Source organism: Humulus lupulus, chromosome 6 (genome assembly GCF_963169125.1).
Source record: "Humulus lupulus chromosome 6, drHumLupu1.1, whole genome shotgun sequence".
In the NCBI taxonomy this organism is placed as follows: Eukaryota; Viridiplantae; Streptophyta; class Magnoliopsida; order Rosales; family Cannabaceae; genus Humulus; species Humulus lupulus.
In genome coordinates, this window is record NC_084798.1 from 97,253,777 (window position 1) to 97,277,465 (window position 23,689).

The 23,689-nt window shown below is 38.1% G+C and overlaps 1 protein-coding gene across 1 annotated transcript; it reads right to left on the reverse strand.

The window, feature by feature from the left end:
* Positions 1-643: 643 nt before the first annotated feature.
* On the reverse strand, positions 644-2,372 carry LOC133785323 (uncharacterized). Its single transcript, XM_062224571.1, has 3 exons — positions 1,109-2,372; positions 803-942; positions 644-709 (listed from the first exon to the last, which is right to left on the reverse strand). The coding sequence occupies exons 1-3, from the start codon at positions 2,370-2,372 to the stop codon at positions 644-646; spliced, it is 1,470 nt and encodes a 489-aa protein (XP_062080555.1).
* Between the last annotated feature and the right edge of the window lie 21,317 nt (positions 2,373-23,689).

Genomic DNA, 23,689 nt, shown 5'->3' on the forward strand with positions numbered 1-23,689 from the left:
TGTGATAATGGAGGGTTGTTTAAAATAGTAGAGGAGATTGAATTCAATCTTTTGCAACAACAGATTATTATTGAGAAAAGAGATGAACAAGTTGGAAAATTTTTGATGTTGATGGATGATATCAAAATGAGTCTTTGCATTTTTGTTGTACTTTTTTCTTTTCTTTTGTATTTGGTATTATGGTGAAATATAATTGTTATTTTTTTTTTAACTGAAAAAAATGTAATTGTGTTCAAGAAATGAAAAAAAACATCTATTATGGTGTTATGTATTTTATTGAATCTGAAATATTTGGTAACATGTATATTTGTTGAATTGTAATGAAATTTGATTAAAAAAAAAAGGTTTCCAATAGCCTAATACAATCAAAAAAATAATGTAATAAGTGAGCCAACATTTTCATTCAGTAAACTAGTATATGTTTACAAGAAAGTTGCTTATAGTGTAGTGACCAAAAAGTTTATGATATACAAAACGTGATCCTAAAACAGATTTACATCCTTGCTTAAATACATTGATATGGTACTCAATGAGCATGAGACTGTTAAAAAAACAGAGACAAAAGTATACATAACAATTGACTTTGAGCTCCAAACTTATCCAATCAACTGCTTATCAGTCAAAAAATTAGTTACCACCTTGTTTAACCATGTTTGGTCCTTGTTGCAACTGTGTTGTTCCCTTGCCCATGTAGGTTGAATGAAGCTTGCTACAAAATAAGATAGAACAAATGAGGTAGCTTAAATGATAAAAACCAGATAGCAGAAAACAGTGAGCATTGTTTGAAGTTGTTAGTAGATACCTGAGGTGGTGGCATTATTCCTTGTAGAGCACTCAGATTTATTGCTGAACTCACTGAAGCATTTTCTGGCTGACTGCTATTTCTAGTATGAGTACCAGGATCAATTGGGGAGTTGTCTTTTCCGTACAAAAGCAAACATTCTCATAAAACCAAAAACAAGCAAACATTATGCTTCAAACTAATTGCAAAGAATACAGTAGTAACTTATCGAATTTGAATTGTTTCTAGCACAAGTTTTGAAGTTGTGGCCCACTGCACCATAGCCAAAACATCTCATTCTCACATATCTTTGTTTCAATATCTTGCCTGTTGGTGGAGCCAACTCATCAAGTTCAACTCTTCTACTTTTCTTAGGCCTACCAAGTTGAGTCTTTCCAATTGGCTTAATCATTCCAACCTTGCCACTTCTAGACCACTCATTTGGATTCCTAATTGGAAAATTTTGCTGAGAGTTTGCTTTCATGTAGTATTCCTTGGTATACCATTTGGAGACACATGTCATTGGATCCTCCTTTTTGTGCCAAATAGCAGCAACATCATGACTACATGGAATACCAATAAGTTCCCTTCTTCTACAAGAATAGACCAAATTTACCAAATCCACAGAGTACACACCCCCATATATATTCATCACCAAGTACATAAATTCACTCCCTTTGGTGGGAATGTGACTTCCAGCTTCCACCTTGTTCTTTTCAAGGAAAATTGCGATCCTTCGTGCAATGTTGGACTTCCACATTACAACAGAATGCCTATTTTTAATGAGCTTTTGCATCATGTACATCCTAATACGCTCCAACATCAACAATATTGGTCTATATCTGGCTACCAGTATTGACTTTGTACCATTGAATCCCTCACACATGATATTTACAAGTATATCACATTTAAGTTGAGTCCTAAAGTGTGATCTACTCCAGTGATGTGGACCTACAACCATTAACCAATTGTATGCTTCCTCATCAATTGATTTGTTCTCCAACATCACACCTTCAAATCTCCTAACATTTACCTCTCTTGCAGCTTTCCATAAAAGGTCTTTCAAGGTTTTATTGCTGAAAACTTTGTTGAAATTCTTCTCTAGATGGCTTGCACAATGCTTGTGTCCGACCTCAGGTATACCCCCTTCCCAAAAACCCTTCAATGCTTGCTCTAAACCTTTTTTCTTGTCTGTAATAGAGCTCCAATGGTTTGAGTTTTCAATTTTCAAGTCCACCTTCAATAGGTTCACAAACCATCTCCATGAATCCTTATTTTCTATCTCAACAACAACAAATGCAATAGGATACATTTGGTTATTCCCATCTATTATAACTGCTGTTAAAAAATTTCCTAGATCTATACCTTTAATGTGGCAGACATCCAACCCAATAACAGGTCTACAATGCTTATTGAAACTTTCTTTTAATCCAGCATAACATATATACATCCTCTTGAAACGTGGCTTACCATTCTCACCAACTTCTGTCAAAAACTCAACAATTGAATCCTTATTGGTCCACTTAATCTCCTCGGCATACACTACACCAAAATAAACTTTTAATGACTCTCTGTAATGTCTTACACCCATAATGTCTTACATTATGGGTGTAAGACATTAAAAGTATTTAGAGGCATTTTAGGTCTAATAGTGTAAGACATAGAAAGTTTTTTGTTATGTCTAATATTGTAAGACATCAAAAGGGATGTAAGACGTTGTATGGAGACTTCTCATGCTCCCTGTGGAAGAGGTTAAAGGCCTCTAACGTCTCCCTTGGGGAGACGTGAGAACTGAGTACGAAAAAAAAGCCAGCTGGCTACACGTTTTCTCTCTCATTAAGTGCACGTTTCCACAAAAAAAAAAAATTAGTGAATACATTTATTTATTTTTTTAAAAAAATCAGGCCCTTTCTCTCTCTCTCTCTATCTTCCCCTCTCCTTAAATGTGTCATCCAAACATTAAAAAAAAAAAAAAACATTTGATTCCTTTTTTTCCTCTCTCTCTCTCCCTTTTCTTTCTCCATCTCTCCCCTCTCTTTTACACGGTTAATGTTTTCCCACTTTTTATATTTATATATATTATATCGTACAAATAACCTAATAAATAATTAAAGCCAACCTAAAGCCTAAAAGTCTCCCTGTCCTTCTCTCATCACGTTAAAGCTGCCCCCTTCCTCTTCATCATCTCGCTTTTTCCCGTTTTCTTTCTTCCCTCACCACTTCTCTCTATCTCTATGTTCCTCTTTCACTCTCTCCTTCTTTCTTCTACAGGTTGTCGACATGTGGGATTGGGTTTCAATGACGGCGATCATGCAAATGTGGGAGAGGGGAGGCGGGGTTGTTGGCTCGGCGACTTAAGAGAGTAGAGGCAGGGCGGGACTAAGGTAGCGGTAGGCTTGGTGGTTTGGGAGAGTGGACGTGGAGCGAGACTCAAGTAGAGGTCGAATGTAAAGGACTCTCTCAATTTTTTTTGTAGTTTTTACTAGTATGGATATATATTTATTTGATATTTGTGATGTATATATATATGTATGGAATGCGTAGATATGGTCTACTAGAAACTATTTCTTTGTTTTTCTTTAGTGTTTCTTGCTTTGTTGCAAGAGTTATATTCTGCAATTAGATTTTTATTTGTATTAGATTTATTGGTTTTGTTTTGCATAATACTCTGTCATTCATTATTTGGAATTGTATTGGAGGTGATTGTAATTACATTTTTTTAAAATTGAGTTAGTTTTTAGAAATACGTGAACAATTCACATTTAAATTAATTAATTTATATAAATTTTAATTTAACTAATTTAAATCAATTTAGTTAAATATTAAATCAATTCAATTTAATTAATATAATTAATTAATTTCAATATCAATTTAATTCATATTATTAATTAATTTTAAATTAAATATCAATATTAATTGTTGGCTAAAAAAATGACACTTTTAACGTCTCCCCATGGGAAACGTTGAAAATCACTGTTTTTGGACACCCTTGACGTCTCCCATTAGGAGAGGTGAGATGTCTCCCACGTCTCCCAATGGGAGACATTGAAAGTCCACCTACAATGACTCCACTTACAATGTCTCCCCCTATGCGAGACATTGTAGACTTTTAATGTCTCCCAAATAAAGTCATAAAACTCTTATATTGTTGTAGTGATAATCCTAAAGAGCAGCACACTGCGCTTCATAGCTCCCTTCAATTGCTCTAGTTGTCATCAGCTGAGCTCTATTAGATTTATCCCTTGTAATCTCAATGACATTGTCCTTACTAACCTTGTGCATGAAAGAAGAGATTTCCCACTTGTCATTCATCTTGAACTCATTCAAGTACTTCTAAATCAACCATCTAGAAGTTGCAAATCTGTTTGTATTCTTTCTAGCACATTTGTGTTCACCATTATAGGTTTTGATGACAAATGTGGTGGTGTCATCAATCTTCGATGCAAAGCAAACCCAAGGACATGCCACACTTTTACATTATGCCCTAATCCTATGAGGGTCATTCTTCTTTAAAAATATCCTTTCCATTTTGGATTGCATACTCTCTAATTGCTTGCTTAAAAACTGCCCCATTTGGAAATGATAACCCGAGCTTGAACACTGGTTTTTCCATGTCAATTGAAGCCTTAAACTCAGGCAGCTTGGTTTTTCTATACCTTTTGTTTGGTTTGTGGAACCCCTAAATCTCATCGTCATTATCATCTTCATTCTCAGTTGAACTATCTTTTGGAACAAAGTCACTGTTAGAATCATTGATACCCACATCCCCTATGTCAAATTCTAGAGGCTTTTTCCCTAATCATTTTAAGCGGTTTTCAACTGCCTCCCCCATATCCAAGTCATCTTCACTTTTTGCATACTTTGGATCTACCTCATAACTGTTGTCTTCATTTGAGTGTTTATTTTTACCCACGGGTTCATCAAAGAAGTTGCCATTTTTTATAACATTTTCATCCTAAAAAATTGGCTCAGATTCAGTCACATGATCATCCAAAACAGGTCCACCATCGATATGTTGGTTCAAAATTGAGTTCAAATCAGGTCTTCTTACATCTCCCAAACTAATCCTATCCAAACCAGGCCATGCCCCACTTGCATTCTTTAATATAGGCCCATCAGATTATGTGACAATTTCCTCACCTAAATCTGTTTCAACATCTCCATTCACACTAACCTGAGCATCATTTTCAGCACCTAAATCAGTTTCAACATCCTCATTCACACCAGTTACTCCTGAAGCTTGAGTTTCAGTCACTTCAAGTTGACAAAAAAAACATTCCACAACATTGAATCTCTTTACAAAATCCACCATCTTCTCAAGTAAAACTACATCACTAGTTACACATTACATTAACACACTACATTCCCACTTAAAATAAAAAGCGATCTCCTCTGGATTTGTGAAACCTAAATCTCTAGCGATCCCACATAGCTCAAACATGCTCATGTTATCCACATCTTGGAAATGAATGTATTTAGTAACCCCACCAAGGTATATTGGAATGTTACCTACAAGTTTGAGTTATCCACTGTGACACACCTTCAGAGTGAAGAAAGAAGAATTTGGCTCTGCAAAAATACAACAACAACATTCAATGTGACAATTACTGAATAACTAAAGTTTGGGTGGTCCCAAAATATGCTTATAATATTTTAATACATGTTACCAAGCAAAGTCAAACACACACACACACACATACACCAATATACAATAGCCCCCACACACCCCCATCGAACCTCCAAAAAAAGTCACTATGTTAGCATGTTTCATCTGACTACAACAAGAGTGTGTAAGATTCCTTTTACCAGGCCCATTTGGCACAAAATTACCGAAAAAACCTCATTTTGTGAGTATAAAATTCTGCAAGTTTCCTTTCTTTTTTTTAATCTACCTATCGCTCTTCTCCATCTTCTCCAACCCAAAAAACTGACCCAATACAACATAAAAATAAAAAGTAAACACTAAATGCTCACCGTAGAAGGGAATGTTGCTCTCATCCCTAGACTCCTTCGGGTGTCCGTTCGTTTTTAATGCCCTTGTTTTCTTCTTTCCCATCACCGCCGACTACAAATGCTTCAAACCCACACAATTCTAGATTTTCCTTCGTTATCTCTTCATTCTTCATTTCAGCAAAAATTCCCTAAAATTGATTCCAAACTAATTAAGTCGATCTTTAAAAACTCCTCAATGTCGACTTCTCATTTGGCTCCAAAAAAATTTGGTAGTTTCCATGTCAGTAATGACGTGTATTTCCAAATAATCAATTGTATTACTACATTAAGTTTGGGGGGGGGGGGGGGTGTTAACATAGTGAATCATTCGGGGGGCACTTCCATACAATGGTCATAGCTCGGGGGGGGGGGGGGAAATGCTATTTATTCTTTAATTTATATTGTAAAGGGTGCAAACTTGAACTGCCAGAGAGGAAACTGGAACCTTAACACTTCTAGATGCCTAGAACTAAGAACGATCTCACCCTTAGTAATGACATCCTCATCTCACCATATTTGCATATGAGCCTATGATAGGGTTTAGAGAGAAACAAAATCAACAAATATCACACTCCACTCTCACCTTCTTGCCATATTTGCGCATTTGTCTTTGCCAAAAGCACAATGTTCAAATTTGGGAGCTATTTCAGACAAAAATTAAAGGGATTGAAGAGAGATAGTAAGTTTTGGGATTGAAGAGACCAAAATTTTTAGGAGAAAAAGTTTCACATAAAATTAAAAAAGATGGAGATGGTGAAGGTAAATTTTTAAAAATTAGTTCATTCTTTCCCTTCATAATCTATTATCTTATGAACATGCACACAAACACACGCAAGATGTAATAAATGAGGAAAAAATTTAATTGTCAAAGAAATAACCATCATTAGCATGAATGCTAATGTGAGGTCAGGCGATTACATATCCATAAGGGCATAAGATCCGAAGAAAAAATTTGTTTTCTTAAAAGTCATTCCTTGAACCACACATATCTAGATCATATTGTTAGAGAAAAGATAATTAATAGATAAAAAACCAAAATATAACTCAAAATACATATATGACTATAGAGATTGATAAATAAATAAAGTTACAAGTAACTCTATGATCAAAATACAATGAAATAGAAAAGATAAGTAGATGAAGAAATGAAGAGAATTACAACTCAAAACAAGATAATAAAAATAAGATGACAAAGAATAAAGAAGAAAAGAAACAATCTCTCACTTACACAACCTAAGTGAAGAGTAGTATGATCACTATATTTGAACTAGTTTCAAAGAATTTTGTCTAAAAGTTTATTTCTTCATTTTCTCTAGCACTAAGGGACTCTCAAAGTATTTGGAAATACCTATTGGATTTATCAAGCCTAGTATTTTCTATCCAAGTGCTAAGATGGATAGAAAATTTGTATTTTCCAAAGTGAAGAAATGGTCTCTATGTTTGGGTTGGTGCTTTAAAAGTATGTGTAAATTCATTTTATTTTGAAATAAAATAAAAATACATTTTTCTCATAAATGAATGTTTGAATTATTATAACTATTAGAAAATTCCATATTCATTTAGGAGAGTATGATCTTATACGAGTGTGAGAGGATTAATATCATATATAATGAATAAAATAGTCAGCAACTTTTTAAAATATGGAATCTTTAATGAATGGTTGCAAGTACGATTCACTATGTATTTTTGTAATACATGTGATCTAGATCCGGATCACTGATGTAGATAGACATCTTAGTGAATGTACTTTATATAATTAGATTATATATGACTAGATCAATATGAATTAATTTTTTTTTATAAACGTACAATTTTTCATAAAGATTTAATTCATATCAATACAATGATCATATATAGATCTGTTTAATTTTGAGTAGTCATGAACTCCTATTCACGTCTGTTGAGTCTTTCGATTCACTTCTCAAGGTCTCTTAGAATAATGAGGCTAATGCCTTTTGGAGATTCAATAGCATGAATGGTTGGAACATGATCTTACAAGATTTGGAATCCAAGTTTTCCTAAAAGGATCGAATATTGGTTCCCTTAAGGGTTAATTCTGGAATTGAATATTTATTGAGCTCAAATTTGTAATATGATTATAAATTAACTATTCACTAGTGAATTAATGGTACTTAAGGAACAAGAGGTAACTAGAAGGGTAAAATAGTAAATTTGACCAGCACTAATCAAAGAACAAATAATTGGAGGACAAAACTACATGAAGTGATTATATCAATGGACCGCGCGAAATAATGCTGTAAATATAATTATATAATAACTATGAGTTCAATTCCATATTTATAGTGGAGTAATAATGGAATTAATAAATAAGATTATTTAATTAAAGAATATAGTTAATAGTCTAATTTATTGGAGTTTAGTATTATAGGTTCATGGTTCCCAAGTCACGTTTATACTACACTGTCTGGGTGTGGGTTGTATTGAAAAAATAAATTGAGAAATGACTAAAATTGTAAGGAATTAATTTTCCAGGGAGAAAATATATTTATGTGGTCATTATATGTAATTAATTAATTATTTAATTTAACTAATATTATTTATTTGAAAACTATATGTTAGTTGAATATAATATTAATTAACCTTGAATTAATTAATAATAAAATAGTGTGATATTAATTTATTATATGATAATAACTTATTTAGATAAAGTTAATTTTGAATTTATAGATATTTATGCATATAAGAAATAATACATTATTTTATTGCATATATATTTTATCTTATTAATCAAATAAATAAATGAGAAAAATTGGAGAGCACTAATAGTGCTACATGTGTACTGTGAATGGCATGAGACCTAAGGTCAAATCCAATTTAGAATCTTTCAAATTTTAAATGTTATAATTTGACAAATTTTATTTATTATATTATTATTTAAAAGAGATAATTTTATTTAATTAAAATATTGATTAAATAATAAAATCTAAATCTAATATGTTATTGAATGAGCCTATATTGATAGAATTTAAATGTTTCGTGATTTTTAGGAGACACATTATTCAGTTTTGAAAGAAATATTGAAAAAGAACGATACACTCTCTTAGCCACTCTTATTTACTAACCCCTCTTGATCTCATGTGTTGAGAACATCAAGAGTGTAGCGACCCAAATTTGCTAATAAGGCTCAGGGCCTTGATTAGCGTGTCTGGAGGAGCATGTTTGTAATTTTAGCCCATTGAGGGCATAAATGTGATAATTTTAATAATTGTGATATATCTGTGTTGCACGATCAAGACAGTCCTAGGGAGCGGTTAGCTAGAAAGTCACAATGGGGTCGAAGATCTGACTTGGGGTAAGTCGAGGGGTATTTCGGGCATTACACATTTTATGGGGTTATCAGGTTATGGAAATAAATATTCGGAGATATATTTGAAGATAGAATGTTTATGAGAAAATATTGGGGAAATTTACCATATTTCCCTCGGGGACGTTTTTGGTACCCGAGCCTTTGAGATAACCTTAGAAACTTAAGTTAAATAAAAACAAAATTGGAGAAGTGTTTAGAAGCTAAGGAAACCAACCCTCTTTCTTTCTCTCTCTCTTGGAGTCTTCTCCCTTTCGAAACTTGGAGCATTTTGGTGGAAACTAACCAAAGACTAAGGAATTGGAGCTGGGAATTTTGGGAGCTAGAATCTTGGAGCTTAGAGAACTAATCCAGGGATTTAACTCAGCTCAAGGTAAGCCATTAACTTGGTGAATTATACTGGTTTTCTACTGAAATTTTAGAGTATTGCATGTGTGTTGGGTGAAGAATAATCTTTGAGTTTGATGAGGTTTTGAGCTAGAATTCTTGTTAGGTTTTGTTACTGAGTCCATGGTATAACTTCTGTGATGATTAGCTTGAGTTGTTGGGTTGATTTTGGGGTTAATTGGATTGGTTTTCGTGGTAAAAATGGAGGATTTTTCTGGGTTCGAAGGGTCGGGCTGCGACATTGTTCTTGCTAAGCCGCGACCCTCTAGAACAAATTGGAGGCCAGGAAAAGGGGCGGGCCGCGATGCGCCTACCCTGTTCTGGGGTTGGAGGTCTCTGGTTGGGGGCGGGTCGTGGCATGGCCTTATGGGGTCGTGGTGCTGAGTGCATTTTTGGGATTTAACAAGGTTTTCGGCTTGGGAATCCAAAAGTTAAGGCTCGGGATGGATTTTATCACCCGGGTTGATGGAATTCGATGTTCCAGAGATTAGAATTAAGACTCAAAGATATTTAATAGATTAGAACTTGATGGATGGATATTGTTGGTGCGTTGTGACTAGGGTTCCAACGAGGCTCAGACTAAGGGACTGTGCTCGGGACATCGGTGCTTGAAAAGCTCGGGACACAGGTAAGAAAACTGTTGTACCCGTAGAGCAGGGCGATGCCCTATAGCTTGTGTTGTAGGGCACGACCCTATATGATTGAATTGCAGGGCGTAGCCCCATTGATTATGATTATACGTGTTTAAGTGTTTATTTATTTATGCTATGTGTGCATATATGTGGATGAATGGCAAAAGCCAGGAACGGCAAAGGCCGAGAATGGTGAGGACCGGGAACGGTGAAGGCTGAGTACGGCAAGGGGCTGGGAGTTGCGGTTACCACGCGGAGTGCGAGTTGCCAGGGCGAGACCCTATAGGATACCTGGGATATCCTTACGGTGTAGATCGTGAACCCAGGGCCTGGTAAAGCGCCTGGGACGGCATGGCCGTATATGTTTAGCCTATTGGCGGCTTGATTATATGTTGAATGTTAAATATGCATATGTTTTCTTCTTGTGAGGATTTTCTTGTTGGGCTTTGGCTCATGGGTGCTCTATGGTGCAGGTAAGGGCAAAGGGAAAGTCGACCAACCTTGAGTACGGAGAGCGTTAAGTGACGCGTACATGTTTGTCCTGCCTGGCTGCCACGGCCAGGGGTATTTTTGGGAGATGGTTGTATTAAACTTAGTTTTGTCGTTTAGTCGACCTTAATCATATTTTGGAATTGTAAATATTTCTAAACAGTATGTTTAATGTTTTATAGTATTCAATGAAATGGAATTATTTTCAAAGTATGTGGCTTTCTTTACGGTTTAGCTACACTTTTGTCTTAAAACCTCGATTAGCGAGTTGATTGCACATTTTAAACTCACTTAGTAACGACTCTAAGGTAGTAGGGCATTACAAAGAGAGTCTATATTTCCATATCATCTTACACGGCCATACACTTCCTAGTGTGTTGAGGATACTTGATAGGCTTGGAAGATCGAAGTGTGGATCTTGCTGCAATTTTTTGGATTGGATGTTCGTACTAAAAGATAGCTAAGATACTTGATAGGCTATAAGAGGTATTAGATCTAGATCTAACTTTTATTGTGTTTAATTTGATATAAACATACAAATATTTATCCTTACTTGGTATTAAAGAAAATTGTAATACACCATCCACTGCACACTCTAATTTACACATTTAATACCAACACTCTATTTATAGTGTTTTCCATTCACCCTTTGATTTCAAATCTCACCAACTCTCTTTGTTGTTACTAATCATAAACTAGATGTTCATAGTAATAAAGGGAAGATTTGAGAGTTACTTGAGTTGTTTGAAACATTCAAATGGTTTCAAACGCTTAAAATTTGAGCTGTTACATACTAGGTGACACATCGTTTATCATGTGGTATGTCGCCTATCTCCATGCGACATGTTGCTTGGTGTGTAATTTTGCCACCATCACCACCTGTGATGTGTCGCCTCATATTGGGCGATGCAATGCAGGTGTAACGCCCCACATTTAGGGCACCAGGTAGAATTTGGGTTTACATGAAATTTTATTCTCCAAAATTTTATTTCCAAGTATTTTGATACTTGTAAGAAACATGGTATGCCTTGTATATAAGTTATGTGTTTAAATATTGGTTATTATGTAATAAGTTTGGTTATACAATCAAACTAATACTATGGTTGTAGACCAAGTCAAAATCCCTAATCGGGTGAAAATCTCAGATCTAAAATATTTTCCAATAATTATGGTGAAAGGAAAATTAAGTTGAGCATAAAATAATTATGAAAAAGGGAAAACATATAATTTTAATGAATTTTTCGGGAAAATTAAATATGTGCAAGCTATGGAAAAATACTTAATTCTACTTAAGGTCGAATTTAGTAAGACTAATGTCATCAAATATTTTTGTTATGACATTCAATAAAATTAAAAATCCTAAGTTCCTTTAGTTGAAAACTATAGGAAATTACCTTTTTACAAAGATTACAATTCTAGCTTTGGGGAATATGTAGCTTTATTTAAAAATAAAAGAAAAAAAGAGGGCATAAGTGTCATTTAAAGGGGTTGGCTGACATGTGAGTGGTAAGAGAGTCATCATATTCTTATAGTCACTTCAAGTCTTACACTAAAGTATCTAAGAGCAAAACCAATAGCTCACTCTTCCTATTTCCTTTCCTCTCTACACGCCTAGTCTCTCTCTTTCTCTCATCTTTCATTTTTTTCTTCTTCTTTCTCTTCACCATTTCAGCAAGAAAGATTTAAATAATATAATTAGCAGAATATTATCACTCAGAATTAAGATCGACTTAACCTATGGTCAACGTTGTGACATTGATTAGATTCGATAACAACGATGCTTATTTATCAATCAATAATCAATATTGGTCTTGATCTGATGTAACTAAATACATCTGATCTTATCTAGTTGGTCAATGCCTTGGACAAGACATTACACCCCGAATGTTTAAGTAGATCATATCGTAGAATGCCTAATCAATGAAAATCCAAAGCACTGATCTAATCTTAGGACTCATTCTTTTGAACATATAACTACAACTATAATCAACTGTGACCTAGTCACTATAATTATAACTATCCATATGTTCAGGATTTTATAAATGTTTATATTATTTCAATAATCATGTAATAAAACAAGCAAGCAGCACGATTGTCAAACTAAATGATTTCTAATACTTTTATTGACAATATAAAATTGCATTACATGTCCGACATAGTTTTATAAGGGCATAAAATCCAACAAACTCCCACTTTCCCTTTTGAAACAAATGGGACATGTTTATCAAAACCATGCATTTTACATGCTTCACAATTATGCTATCTGCTTATATCTATGTAAAGGGATATGAAATATTGCCTTCCAATGCTATCTTCATCACCTTCACATCATGCCATCGCCACACATTCTCAATAATGTGGTTACTTTCTCTTTATATGCTTTTCTCTTTTGTGGCTTTGAGGTTCTTTCGAATTCGCTATTGCCTCATTACTGTCACTAGAAAAAATGTGTGGTTTATCCATTTTTGGAATAACACCGAGAACGGTATAGAACTTCCTCAACCAGACTATTTCCTTAGCGGCCATAAACGCAGCTATGTACTCAGCCTCCAAGGTAGAATCTGAAATGGCAGATAGCCTAACGCTTTTCCAAATCACAGCTACTGAGATGGCAAACAACCTATTGCTTCTCCAAATCATAGCTCCACCCCAAGAGTAAACACCTTTTCCAGAAGTAGACATCCTTTCATCAACATAAGTCTAAAATTCGAATCTGTGTAGCCTAACAGGTTCAAAGATCCACCTGAAAAGACTAACATATAGTCTCTAGTCCATCAAAGATACCAACCTCCATCTATTTTTAATTTCCAAGGTTTTACTAACAGTTGCTCACCCTTACCACTGCATAGCAGATCTCCATTCACATCACACAACAAATCATGCATTAGACTTCTAATTGCAAATGCATAAGGAATTCGTTAGATCTTTTTTTTCCCTTGAGGAGTCTGTGGAGATTTCTGCTCAGAAAGATAAATTCCATGCCAAGATGCTATACATCCTTTCTCGGAATTTGATATAGAGTAACGCCCAAGCACCTCACCTAAGTAGGTCACTTAAGTTAGAGCCAACATTCAGTTATTTCTATCCCTGATGGTCTGGATACCAAGAACATGACTTGCTACGACAAAATATGAATTTCATTTCCATCCAGTTCTTTATGTCTGATAATTTCTTTACATTGTTTCCAATAAGTAAGATATTATTTACATGAAGGATTAAGAACACCACAATGTCTTTTTCCCTAAGTTTTCAAACACAAGGGTAAACTACATTTTGTTCAAAACCACAGTTCTTAATGTTTCCATTTAACCTTAAGTTTCAGGAGGACGAAACTTGTTTAAGTTCATAGATTGACCTACTCAGCTTGTCAAATTTATTTTCCAACTACTTTAAATCCTTCTTATTGATTCATGTTAATGGTCTTATTAAGATAGCCATTTGTTGACTGGCTTTTTGGTCAACTAATGCAGAGTTAAATTAATTAATTAGAGAGCTTTCAATTAGACAATCAATGAACCATAAATAAGCCAAAAATCTAATAACTATGAGCAATAAATGACAAACATCACCAGAATTATAGAGGTTCGGCCCCAAGAAATGGTAATGACCTACTTCCTCTTAGATTTGTATTGATCTTAAGGGTTTACACAAGATAACCGATGAATACAAGTAGATTTTTTAGGTGTAAAAGACAATACAGAATTGGTGCAAAGTATGAAGCTAGGCTACTCAATATGTTTCTGGTGCTGGTCAATAGGCTATTTTTTTGAACCCCTACCACTGTGGTGGAAGGTTTGTATTTATAATGCTCCTTTAGCCCAGGGGCTGCGCACAGCGTAACTAATGGTGGAAATTTCTTATTCTTCTCGTAGGTTGTTACAGACCTATTTATTAGGAGGCTTGACCAAGTCTTCAGGGCTGTTAGGCATCCTTTGCGGGTGGTCAGGCGATTCTTGCGGGCTTCTAACGAAGAGTGTAACTTCTTTTCGCCGACCAAGTTTGGCTGTCCATCATACCGAACAGTTGAGCCTCTGGTGATAGTATGTTGAGCAGTAACTTGTCGTATACCCCGCATTTATAAACCGATCAGCCTGCCAAGGTGTTTGCCCAATCTACTCCACGTGTCCAAGCTTAATGCCATGTCAGATATGTCAATTTTTGGGATAACATTTGCCCCCAAGTTTGCAATGGTGCTAAGCGGCATGGAAAATTTATTCTAGAGATCACCTCGTCCAGCCTGGTCAAAGGTATATGCTCCTTGCTACGTGGCATAACGTCTGGTGCAATTAATAGCCTTAGTATTTCTTCAAGTTTCCAAGAAATGAATTTTCACTCTTCCCACCACTTTTTGGAAACATAAAGCATCATGATGGCCTCTCTTAAAAACTATACCGATGGTTGTGCAGTTACCGAAGAGCGGGCTGATGTATGAGGCGGTTGAGGAGATGTGATTGGAGAGATGTGTGTCCGGGTACGTTGATGTGTCTGGGGAGACGTGCCTGCAGCGATCGAGTGGACTGCTAATTGGACGGATGAATTACTGCAGTCCAATCAGCAGTAATTCATCTTGTCTATAAATAGGGGTGCCTTTTCCTTTCTTCTCTTTTCAACTTCTTTACTTCACATACAACAGAGCCAGCCTAAAAAGCCCTAAATACCCTTCTCCAAATCTATTCGAGAGCTAGTCCATGCCCTGACTTCTGTGCAACACCACTCTCACACCATGAACACGCTTCAAGTGCCATACTCCTGCAGCAAGTAAGTTCTCCAAGCTTCTCTATTTAACTTGGCATTGTGCGTGAGAATTTTTTTTTCTTTGTTTGCGTTCTTTACTTTAGCTGTGCGTGCTATTTGCTTGTTGGTTGAATCTAGATTTGAGTGAATGTTTTGGGTAGTTCTAGGAATGGGCTACTTGTATTTGCCTTTGATTTCGCAAAAATACAGCTCTCAGTGCCTTTTACTGGCTGATTTGCGTTTGGTGTTCTTAAAGAACACGAAGAACAGTTTCTTGAAAATTTTATGAATTTTTTTTGTGTCCTCGGCACTTCTTGTTCTTTGATCTACTTTACTTGCTGGTTGTTGCTTCTCACTGTTTGTCATTCTATACTAGTTGGTATAATACCAACCAACATTGTTTGGTGCTCTCACCTTTTCCTTTCCCCTTTTTTATTGTACGCGCAGACCGCTGGGGAGGTAATTATTGGGGTAACAGCGAACTCTTGCAGCACTCACCATGTAGAGGTACCGTCCAGCTTGAAAAGGCCCTCACCCAGTTGGTGATTATGATCCGCACAAAGAATACTGCCCGCGCCGACGATGCACAAAATCCCCACGTGGCCTGCTGTGTCACTGGAAATCAAGAAGCATCGCCCACCGACGAAAGGCTGACCGACTTCAGCCGGGAGGAAGACTCCAAGCTAGAATATGCCACAGAGGTCTATACTAAGGCTATTCTAAACCTGTCTTAGGAGACAGAAGAACCCCTCTTATACTCAGCTACCGCAAGCACCATCTCCGACAAGAAACTAAAGAATGTCAAGGAACATTTTAAACATGGGAGTGCCACTATTCTCAAACCCACCGTCGAGCAGAGGGCAGAGAGTCCTGGACCTGGGTTCTGCACCTGGAGCAGGTATCGTATTACTGCTGGTGCCACCCTCCCCTTACTGCCATACTTTCGGAGTGTGGCAGATTACATTGGGATTTTCCTTACCCAAATTAGCCCTAAAGGTATTAGGTTATCGTTCGCCTTGTATGTCCTGTACAAATCAAAGGGTTGGCCGGTACCCTCCATGCATAAAGTTAACTATCTGTTTGACCTCAAGTCCAGCCCTCGCCAGGGCGGCTTGGGGTATTTCTATTTTAGCCATAGGGATTCAGACGTTTATCTTGCCAATATCGAAGCCATTTCTAAGGTTGGGTAGTACGCCAGCCAGTATTTTGTCACCATAAACAATGCTGCCAACAATCTTTCCTTTCAATGTAATGATCCATTTAGCTGCCTGATGCCTACTAAAGAAATGGAGAAACAGGCTCAGAAGTTGGCCGCTATGGACCTGAGTTGCAAAGACCTGGTCACCTTGACCATCGAGGATAGGCTCATACGCGCTGGACTTTATCCTAACCCTAAGGCAAAGGGTAAAGGAACTACACCCAAGAAATAGTCACCCAGTAAAGAATCGCCAAGAAATCAACTATACAGCCAAATGCTGCCCAGCAAGAAACAGAAAATCACCATTGTACCTCATGCCAGACTCTGCATTGCACACCGCACCCGGAGTTCGCCCGACATCTCTATCAGAGAGACCACTGAAGAAAGTACTCCTCAAGTTGAATTTCCCCTTAACGAAGAAAAGGGAAAGAGATCCTGGTTGAGCGCATGGATCTCGAGTTGTCAGAGAGTGATGAGGATACCCCACTCAGGGCCACTGGCTGCTTGGAGGGAGCGACAGAGGGTAATCTGACACTGCCTATTTGCACTTATTTATATTCTGCTTGATTATTTCTGCATACTTCGACCCTGCTCGTTCTACTTTCTAACCTCTTGTTTTTGTTTTGTAGTATGTCATCTGCTTTCTTTAAGAAGTTTTCCTAGAGACAAACTTGTAATTCTACTGGAGAGACCTGACCCTCCTGCCGAGACCATTGAGCTGGAAAAAAAGGCCCCTAGAAGACCCCCACCCCCGCCCCCAAGAAGTTGCACACCCCTCTGGAAAAAGCTGGGGGACAAATTTCTTCAGGCAAAACTGGCTAGGGCAATGGAGAAGCAACTTCTACTGAGGTGCATGTCCCTGCTGCCCCTGCGAAAGCGCCTTATTCCCGAGTCAGGCTCAAGAGGGCGACGTTGAAAATCATGCGGAGGATCCCATTGAATTCCTGAAGAAAGCCTTGGCCATCCATCAGGCGCACGTAAAGAAGGTATCCGCTGCTTAGAGAAAACTCATGGCCGGCCTGGACATAAGATCCCTAGAGAACATTACCAATAATGGTCTCCAGGATGTCGTCAGGGTAAGTCCTTTATCTACTCAATGTTTTGTCAATTTCTCCTCTTTGTTAATTTTTCTAAATTACTTCCTTTAATGTTGCAGGGCTTCTTGGCACTTAATTATGCTCACCACCAGGTCAAGATGGTCAAGAAATAGGTGGGAAATTTGAAAAAGGAATCTGAAGGGAACACCTCTCTGAAAGCCCTGATTGAACAACTAATGAAAGATGCTGAAGGGGCCTCCCAACATATCTAGGAGCTAAAAAAGACTGCAGAGCGGTTCTCGACAGAGAATAAGGATCTCAAAGTTACCGCTGAGCAAAAGGAGTTATATGTCAACCGGTTGGAGACAAGGGTGGAGAAACTTAAGCAAATAGCCCAGAGCAACACTGAGGAGGGAAGAGCAGTCCATAAGGAAAAAGAAGACTTGGAGGAGGCCCTAAATGCCGAGAAAGCTCCAAGGGCCGCCGATGCCGTGGCCTGTGAGGCTTTTGGCATGAGTAACTTCTACGAATTCTGGGTGGGTAATAAGGTGGTCAACTATAGCTATCTGGGAGAGGTTTTTGATGAGCTTATGTAGTACTGTACTAAGCGAGAAGCCGAGGCCCAGATTGTGTCTACCAAATAGATTCCAGTTGTTCAAGATCCAGCTTTCTTTGTTGCCGAACAAGACAATGTGGGGGAGCATGTTAATACACCAGCCCCCGAGGATTCTACTCTGTCCTCCGATCCGAATGCTTCAGCTGACACCTCCGTCCTTGCCAACCAGCCTCAAGACCCCCCTGTCGTCCATCCCCAAGACCAACTAACTGACCAGCCTTAAGACCATTGAAGTACTTAACATTTCTAGCTTTTCTTTTATTTTTCCATAGACAAAAAATGGCTGAGCCAAGCTACTTTTATTCTGGAGCAATCTTTTAATTTTGTTGAGATAGCATGGTTGAGCCGAGCAGCCTTTAATCTCAAGCACTTAACACTTTATCTATAAAATGCTTCTCGATTTGACTGCATATCAGCTCGTATCTTACTTTTCCTTACTACTCGACGTATACTATTTTTGGAGCAGTGGGACTTTGTAAATCAGAGCTATTCAATTTTTTCGAATGAGTCGTAAACAAAAACTGTTCAACCCTATCTACAGAAATTGTTTTATGGCTCTTTTGTTGCTCGGTACATACCGAGCAATGCGCAAGCACTTTAACATCAATAAAATTAATGTTTCTAAGTCCTTTTAATTACACACTTTTTCCTCTGTTTGTCCATGTATGACTATGGTGCCCCCCAAGTGACTGATCAGGATTCATAACTCGTATGTTATCCTCTTGGTTACTTGCTAATTGACCAGAGTTGCTCGTAATAACATGTTCAGGACCAGTTGGGTTTGCCAAAACCTATAAAGGTTTCATACACTGCCGACAATCCGTGACATATGCACTATTTAGCAAGATAATCATTGTAAAGTAAGGCTTGTAAAAGTGGACAAAATTCGTGTCTTATTGATTAAAATTAACCATACAAGCTGCATCACTACAATCGTAGCATACATTCATAAATACTAATTAGTACAAAAAATGGGCAATTCGTACATGTGCATTATTAATATAGCTAATTTGAGCTGGTAGGTGGTGAGGGTAGTTCGGGCCTATACCGACTAGTAAAAAATCACTCAAAAGTGATATTTATTGGTAGGACTTCCTTCAGTGTTCCCCATTTTAGTTACGGGGGACAGTTACTAACTGGGGATTTTTGTCATACCGTGCTAGCTTGTACGTGCTGGATGGTACTATCTCCGTGACTTGGTAAGGGCCTTCCCAGCTTGGCCCTAGTACTCTTGTTGAGGTATCTTGAGTTTTTGGGAATATTCTTTGTAGGACTAGATCTCCCACGTCAAACTTTTGTTCCTCAACTCTACAATTGAAGTACTAGGAAACTTTTTGCTGGTGGGCAGCCAAGCATATGTTGGACTTTTCGCGTCTTTCTTTGATGTGGTCCAAGGATTCTGCTAGCAGCTAGTGATTATGATCTCGGTCATATGCCACACGCTAGTGTGATGGGGGAGTTACCTCAATTGGAAAAATTGCTTCATAACCATATGTGAGTGCAAAGGGGGTATTACCAATAGCTGTTCGCTTGGTAGTCTTGGATGACCAGAGTACCTTAGGCAGTTTCTCTGGCCAGTTTTGCTTAGCCTCTTATAGACGCTTCTTCAGAGTGTCTTTGAGAGTCTTGTTAACTGCTTCTAACTACCTGTTTCCTTATGGGTGCGAGACTGCTGAGAAGCTTTTCATGATGCCGTGTCTAGCACAGAAATCAGTAAATAAATGGCTATCAAACTGCGTGCCATTGTCAGGCACTATTTTTTGTGGTAGACCAAACCTACAAATTATATTTTTCACCATGAAGTCTAGAAATTTTTTGGAAGTAATGGTTTCCAGTGGCTCGGCCTCTGTCCACCTGGTAAAATAATCCATTGCTACAACTACATATTGTACTCCCCCTTTTCCTTTTGGAAACTGACCAATAAGGCCAATTCCCCAAATGGCAAAGGGCCACAGACTTTGCATCTGAGTAAGTTTGTTTGGTGCTGCTCAGGGGATTTTGGCAAACCTCTGACACTTGTCATATTTTTTAACATATGCCATTGATTCATCATTCATAGTTGGCCAGAAGTAGCCTTGCCACAAAATTTTCTTAGATAAACTTTGCCCCTGCATGCTTCCCACAGAAACCCTCATGTACCTCCTCCACCAGCCATCCTGATTTTGTTTCGTTGACACACTTGAGCAATGGCATGGAAAAACCCCTTCTGTAGACAACCCCATCCAGGATTAGGTACCGAGCAACTTTCCTCATTAATTTCCTGGATTCATTGCAACTGTTGGGCAGGATTCTGTGTTCTAGATAAGCTGCAATCGGGTTCATCCAGGATGGAGTGTTGTCTATCAGAAGGACTAGTTCTAGCAGGTTGATACTAGGTTAAGCTAGGTATTCAATAGGAACCAGGCTGGCATTGTCCACCACAGCACTGCTGGCCAGTCTGACCAGTGCATCTGTTGTGGAGTTTTATTCTCTTGGTATCTGTTGGATGGTGTATTTCTTAACCTGAGCAAGCAGGTCTTTGATCTTACTAAGATAGGCCATCATTTTTTCTCCTCGAGCAGTGTACCTCTCCGAGGATATGATTGACATCCAGCCACGAATCATTGTATATCTCCAAGAATTCATCTTTCACTTCTTTAGCTTCGTACTCCACTTTGTTATTAGAGGCCTCAAATCCGAAACGAAGTTCACAACTGGTCGGTAGATGAGCCATCGACGTGTAGCTTCCAGACTTGGGGTTCTTCTTCAGAATGAATAGTGTTGGATTATGGGTGCTCGGTGTTCTCCTCAGCACCTGTAATAAGCGGTTGTCCATACTCCAATGACTGGTCAGTCATGTCTTCGCTCAGTTCTACTATACCGATACATTCAACTACAAAATCTAAGAGGGCCTAGCCTTTAATTGTTGTTCGGGGCTGGTAGGTGATTTCATACTGCCCGAGTTCAATAGACCATTTGAGTAATCGACCAGAGTTGTCCGGTTTTTGCAGGACTTGGCACAATGGTTGGTCGGTAAGAACCTTTATGGGATGAGCTTGGAAGTATGGGCGAAGTTTTTTTGAAGACAAGAGAAGGCAGTAAGTTAATTTTCAATTAGAGGATACCTGCTCTCGTCCTCGATCAGCCTTTTACTGACATAGTAGAATGGATGTTGAGTCTTGTTGTCTTCTCTGACCAGGACTGCACTGGCAGTGTGTTGAGTTATTGCTAGGTAGATGCACAATTTTTTGCCCTCTAGAGGTTTTGAAAGGATCGAGGTTGTGCCACTTGCTGCTTTAGAGCTTGGAAGGCTTGTTCGCACTCCTCGGTCCATTAAAATTTCTTTGTACCTCTGAGGATATTGAAAAACATAATACATTTATCAGTAGATTTGGACACAAATCTGCTTAGTGCTACTATGCATCCTGTTAGGCTCTGCACGTCTTTGATCCTGGCTGGTGAGGGCATGTCCAGCAGCACCTTCATCTTCTCAAGGTTTACTTCAATTCCCTTGGTGTTCACTATGAACCCCAAGAATTTTCCTGACCCCACACCAAATGAGCATTTCAAGGGGTTCAATTTAATTCTATACTACCTCAAGATGTTGAAGCATTCATCCAAGTCCTCAATGTGCCCCCTAACCTTTTTGGATTTCACCAACATATCATTCACGTAAACCTCCATGTTATTTTTTATCTGGTCTTAAAACATACGGTTTACTAGCTGTTGATACGTGGCTCCAGCATTTTTCAGGTCGAACTGCATGACTCTATAGTAGCATAGCCTCACATTCGTGAAGAAACTGGTGTGCTCCTGTTCGGGTGGATGCATGCTTATCTAGTTGTACCCTGAGTAGGCATCCATAAAGATTAAGATTTTGTGGCCGGTTGTAACGTCCACCAGCTAGTCAATTCTCGGAAGTGGGAAGCAGTCCTTTGGGCATGCTTTATTTAAATCTGTGAAATCTATGCATACCCTCCACTTGTTATTAGGCTTTGGTACCAATACGGGATTGGACACCCATATTGGGTAGAAGGCTTCCCTAATGAAATTGTTACTTCGAAACTTCTCCACCTCCTCCTTCAATGCCTTTGCCCTCGTTTGATCTAGTAATCTCCTTTTATGTTTACGGGCTTGAAGTGTTCGGTATCGATGTTGAGGGCATGGCTTATAACAGTTGGGCAGATCCCCACCATATAATCATTAGACCAGGTGAATACATCTTGGTTGTCCCATAAGAACTGGATCAAGGTGGATCTTTTTTTCCCGGACAACCCTTTCCCTACCTTGACAACCCTGGTTGGGTGCTTTGGGTCAAGCGAGACTTCCTCTAATTCTTCGAATAGACCCACCCCTGTATATCTCCCCAAAACGAGGGTCTATGTCTGTAACGACCCAAAATTGCTAATAAGGTTTAAGGGCCTTGATTAGTGTGCCAGGAGGGCATAATTGGTATCTATGTGAATGAATGATTAAATGCATGATTATATGGCATGCATGATTAAATGAATATATGGATATGATTAGATGCATGTTTATGAGTATTGATTATGCATGTGGGCCCTATTCTGTTTTAAGGGCATGCTTGTAATTTTGGCTCGTTGAAGGCATAAATGTAGTTATTTGTCATAAATTGTTGAGACCACATTATTATGTGGATATATATTTGTAGCTTGTGACTTGAGGCGATCCTAGTGAGCGGTTTGGCGGAAAAGTCACGACGGGAATTTATACTCGGCTCGGGAGAGCTCGGGGGTATTTTTGGGAATCTGAGAAATATATTGGAGACTATTTGACATTGAGGAAAATAATTGGTGATTAGTTAGGTGTCGGGATGTAAGTGGTAATTATTAGGGACACTCGAGGAATTAGCGGAAATTAGGAATGAATGGCCAAAATTCCCTTAGAATGTTGAAAGGCTTAGGATTTAAGTGGGAGGGAAAAATGGTCATTTGTTGGTTAAGAGGAGATAAGGGTGTTTTCTGCCTTTATGCACTTAGTGGAAGTTGTAGAAAATATTAGAAGCAGAGAGAAGGAAAGAAAGAAGAAAAACAGGGACTCTTTCTTCTTCATTCGGTTTGCTCTTTTCCTCACCATTCCTTGTGAGTTTTGGAGCTGGAATCTTAGAGAAAGCTCAGGCTGGAGCTTGGGGCTAGAGACCTTGGTGAAGCTAAAGGAGTTAACAGGGATTAGCTACTCGATTGAGATAAGGTTTAAAAGGTTCTGTTGAGTTTTCTGAACATTGCTAGAATGGATTTCTAAACTTGAGTTTTGGATGGAACTTAAGGGAATTGAGCTTTGGGCATTGAGGAGCTAAGTACTGGAAGGATACTAAAGGCAACCTAGGTTTGGGCTCTCCATAAAAGGTGAGGATTTCTGGGTTTGGTCATCTTGAATCACTAGGCAGTTACTGGTTTTCAGATGAGTTCTTGAATTCTGAGTTCAATGCTTGTATTCTTTGCTTGACGATGCATGTGGTTAGAATTGAGATTGTTGGGCCATTTGAGGTGAGGTGTAGT

Excerpts from the sequence above, each read along its gene's own strand:
- LOC133785323 (XM_062224571.1), bottom strand. The coding sequence starts at position 2,372 with ATGGGTGTAAGACATTACAGAGAGTCATTAAAAGTTTATTTTGGTGTA. Across the intron at positions 943-1,108 it reads TGAGTTGGCTCCACCAACAG|AATGTTTGCTTTTGTACGGA; the intron begins GCAAGATATTGA and ends TGGTTTTATGAG. Across the intron at positions 710-802 it reads GAATAATGCCACCACCTCAG|CAAGCTTCATTCAACCTACA; the intron begins GTATCTACTAAC and ends CTTATTTTGTAG.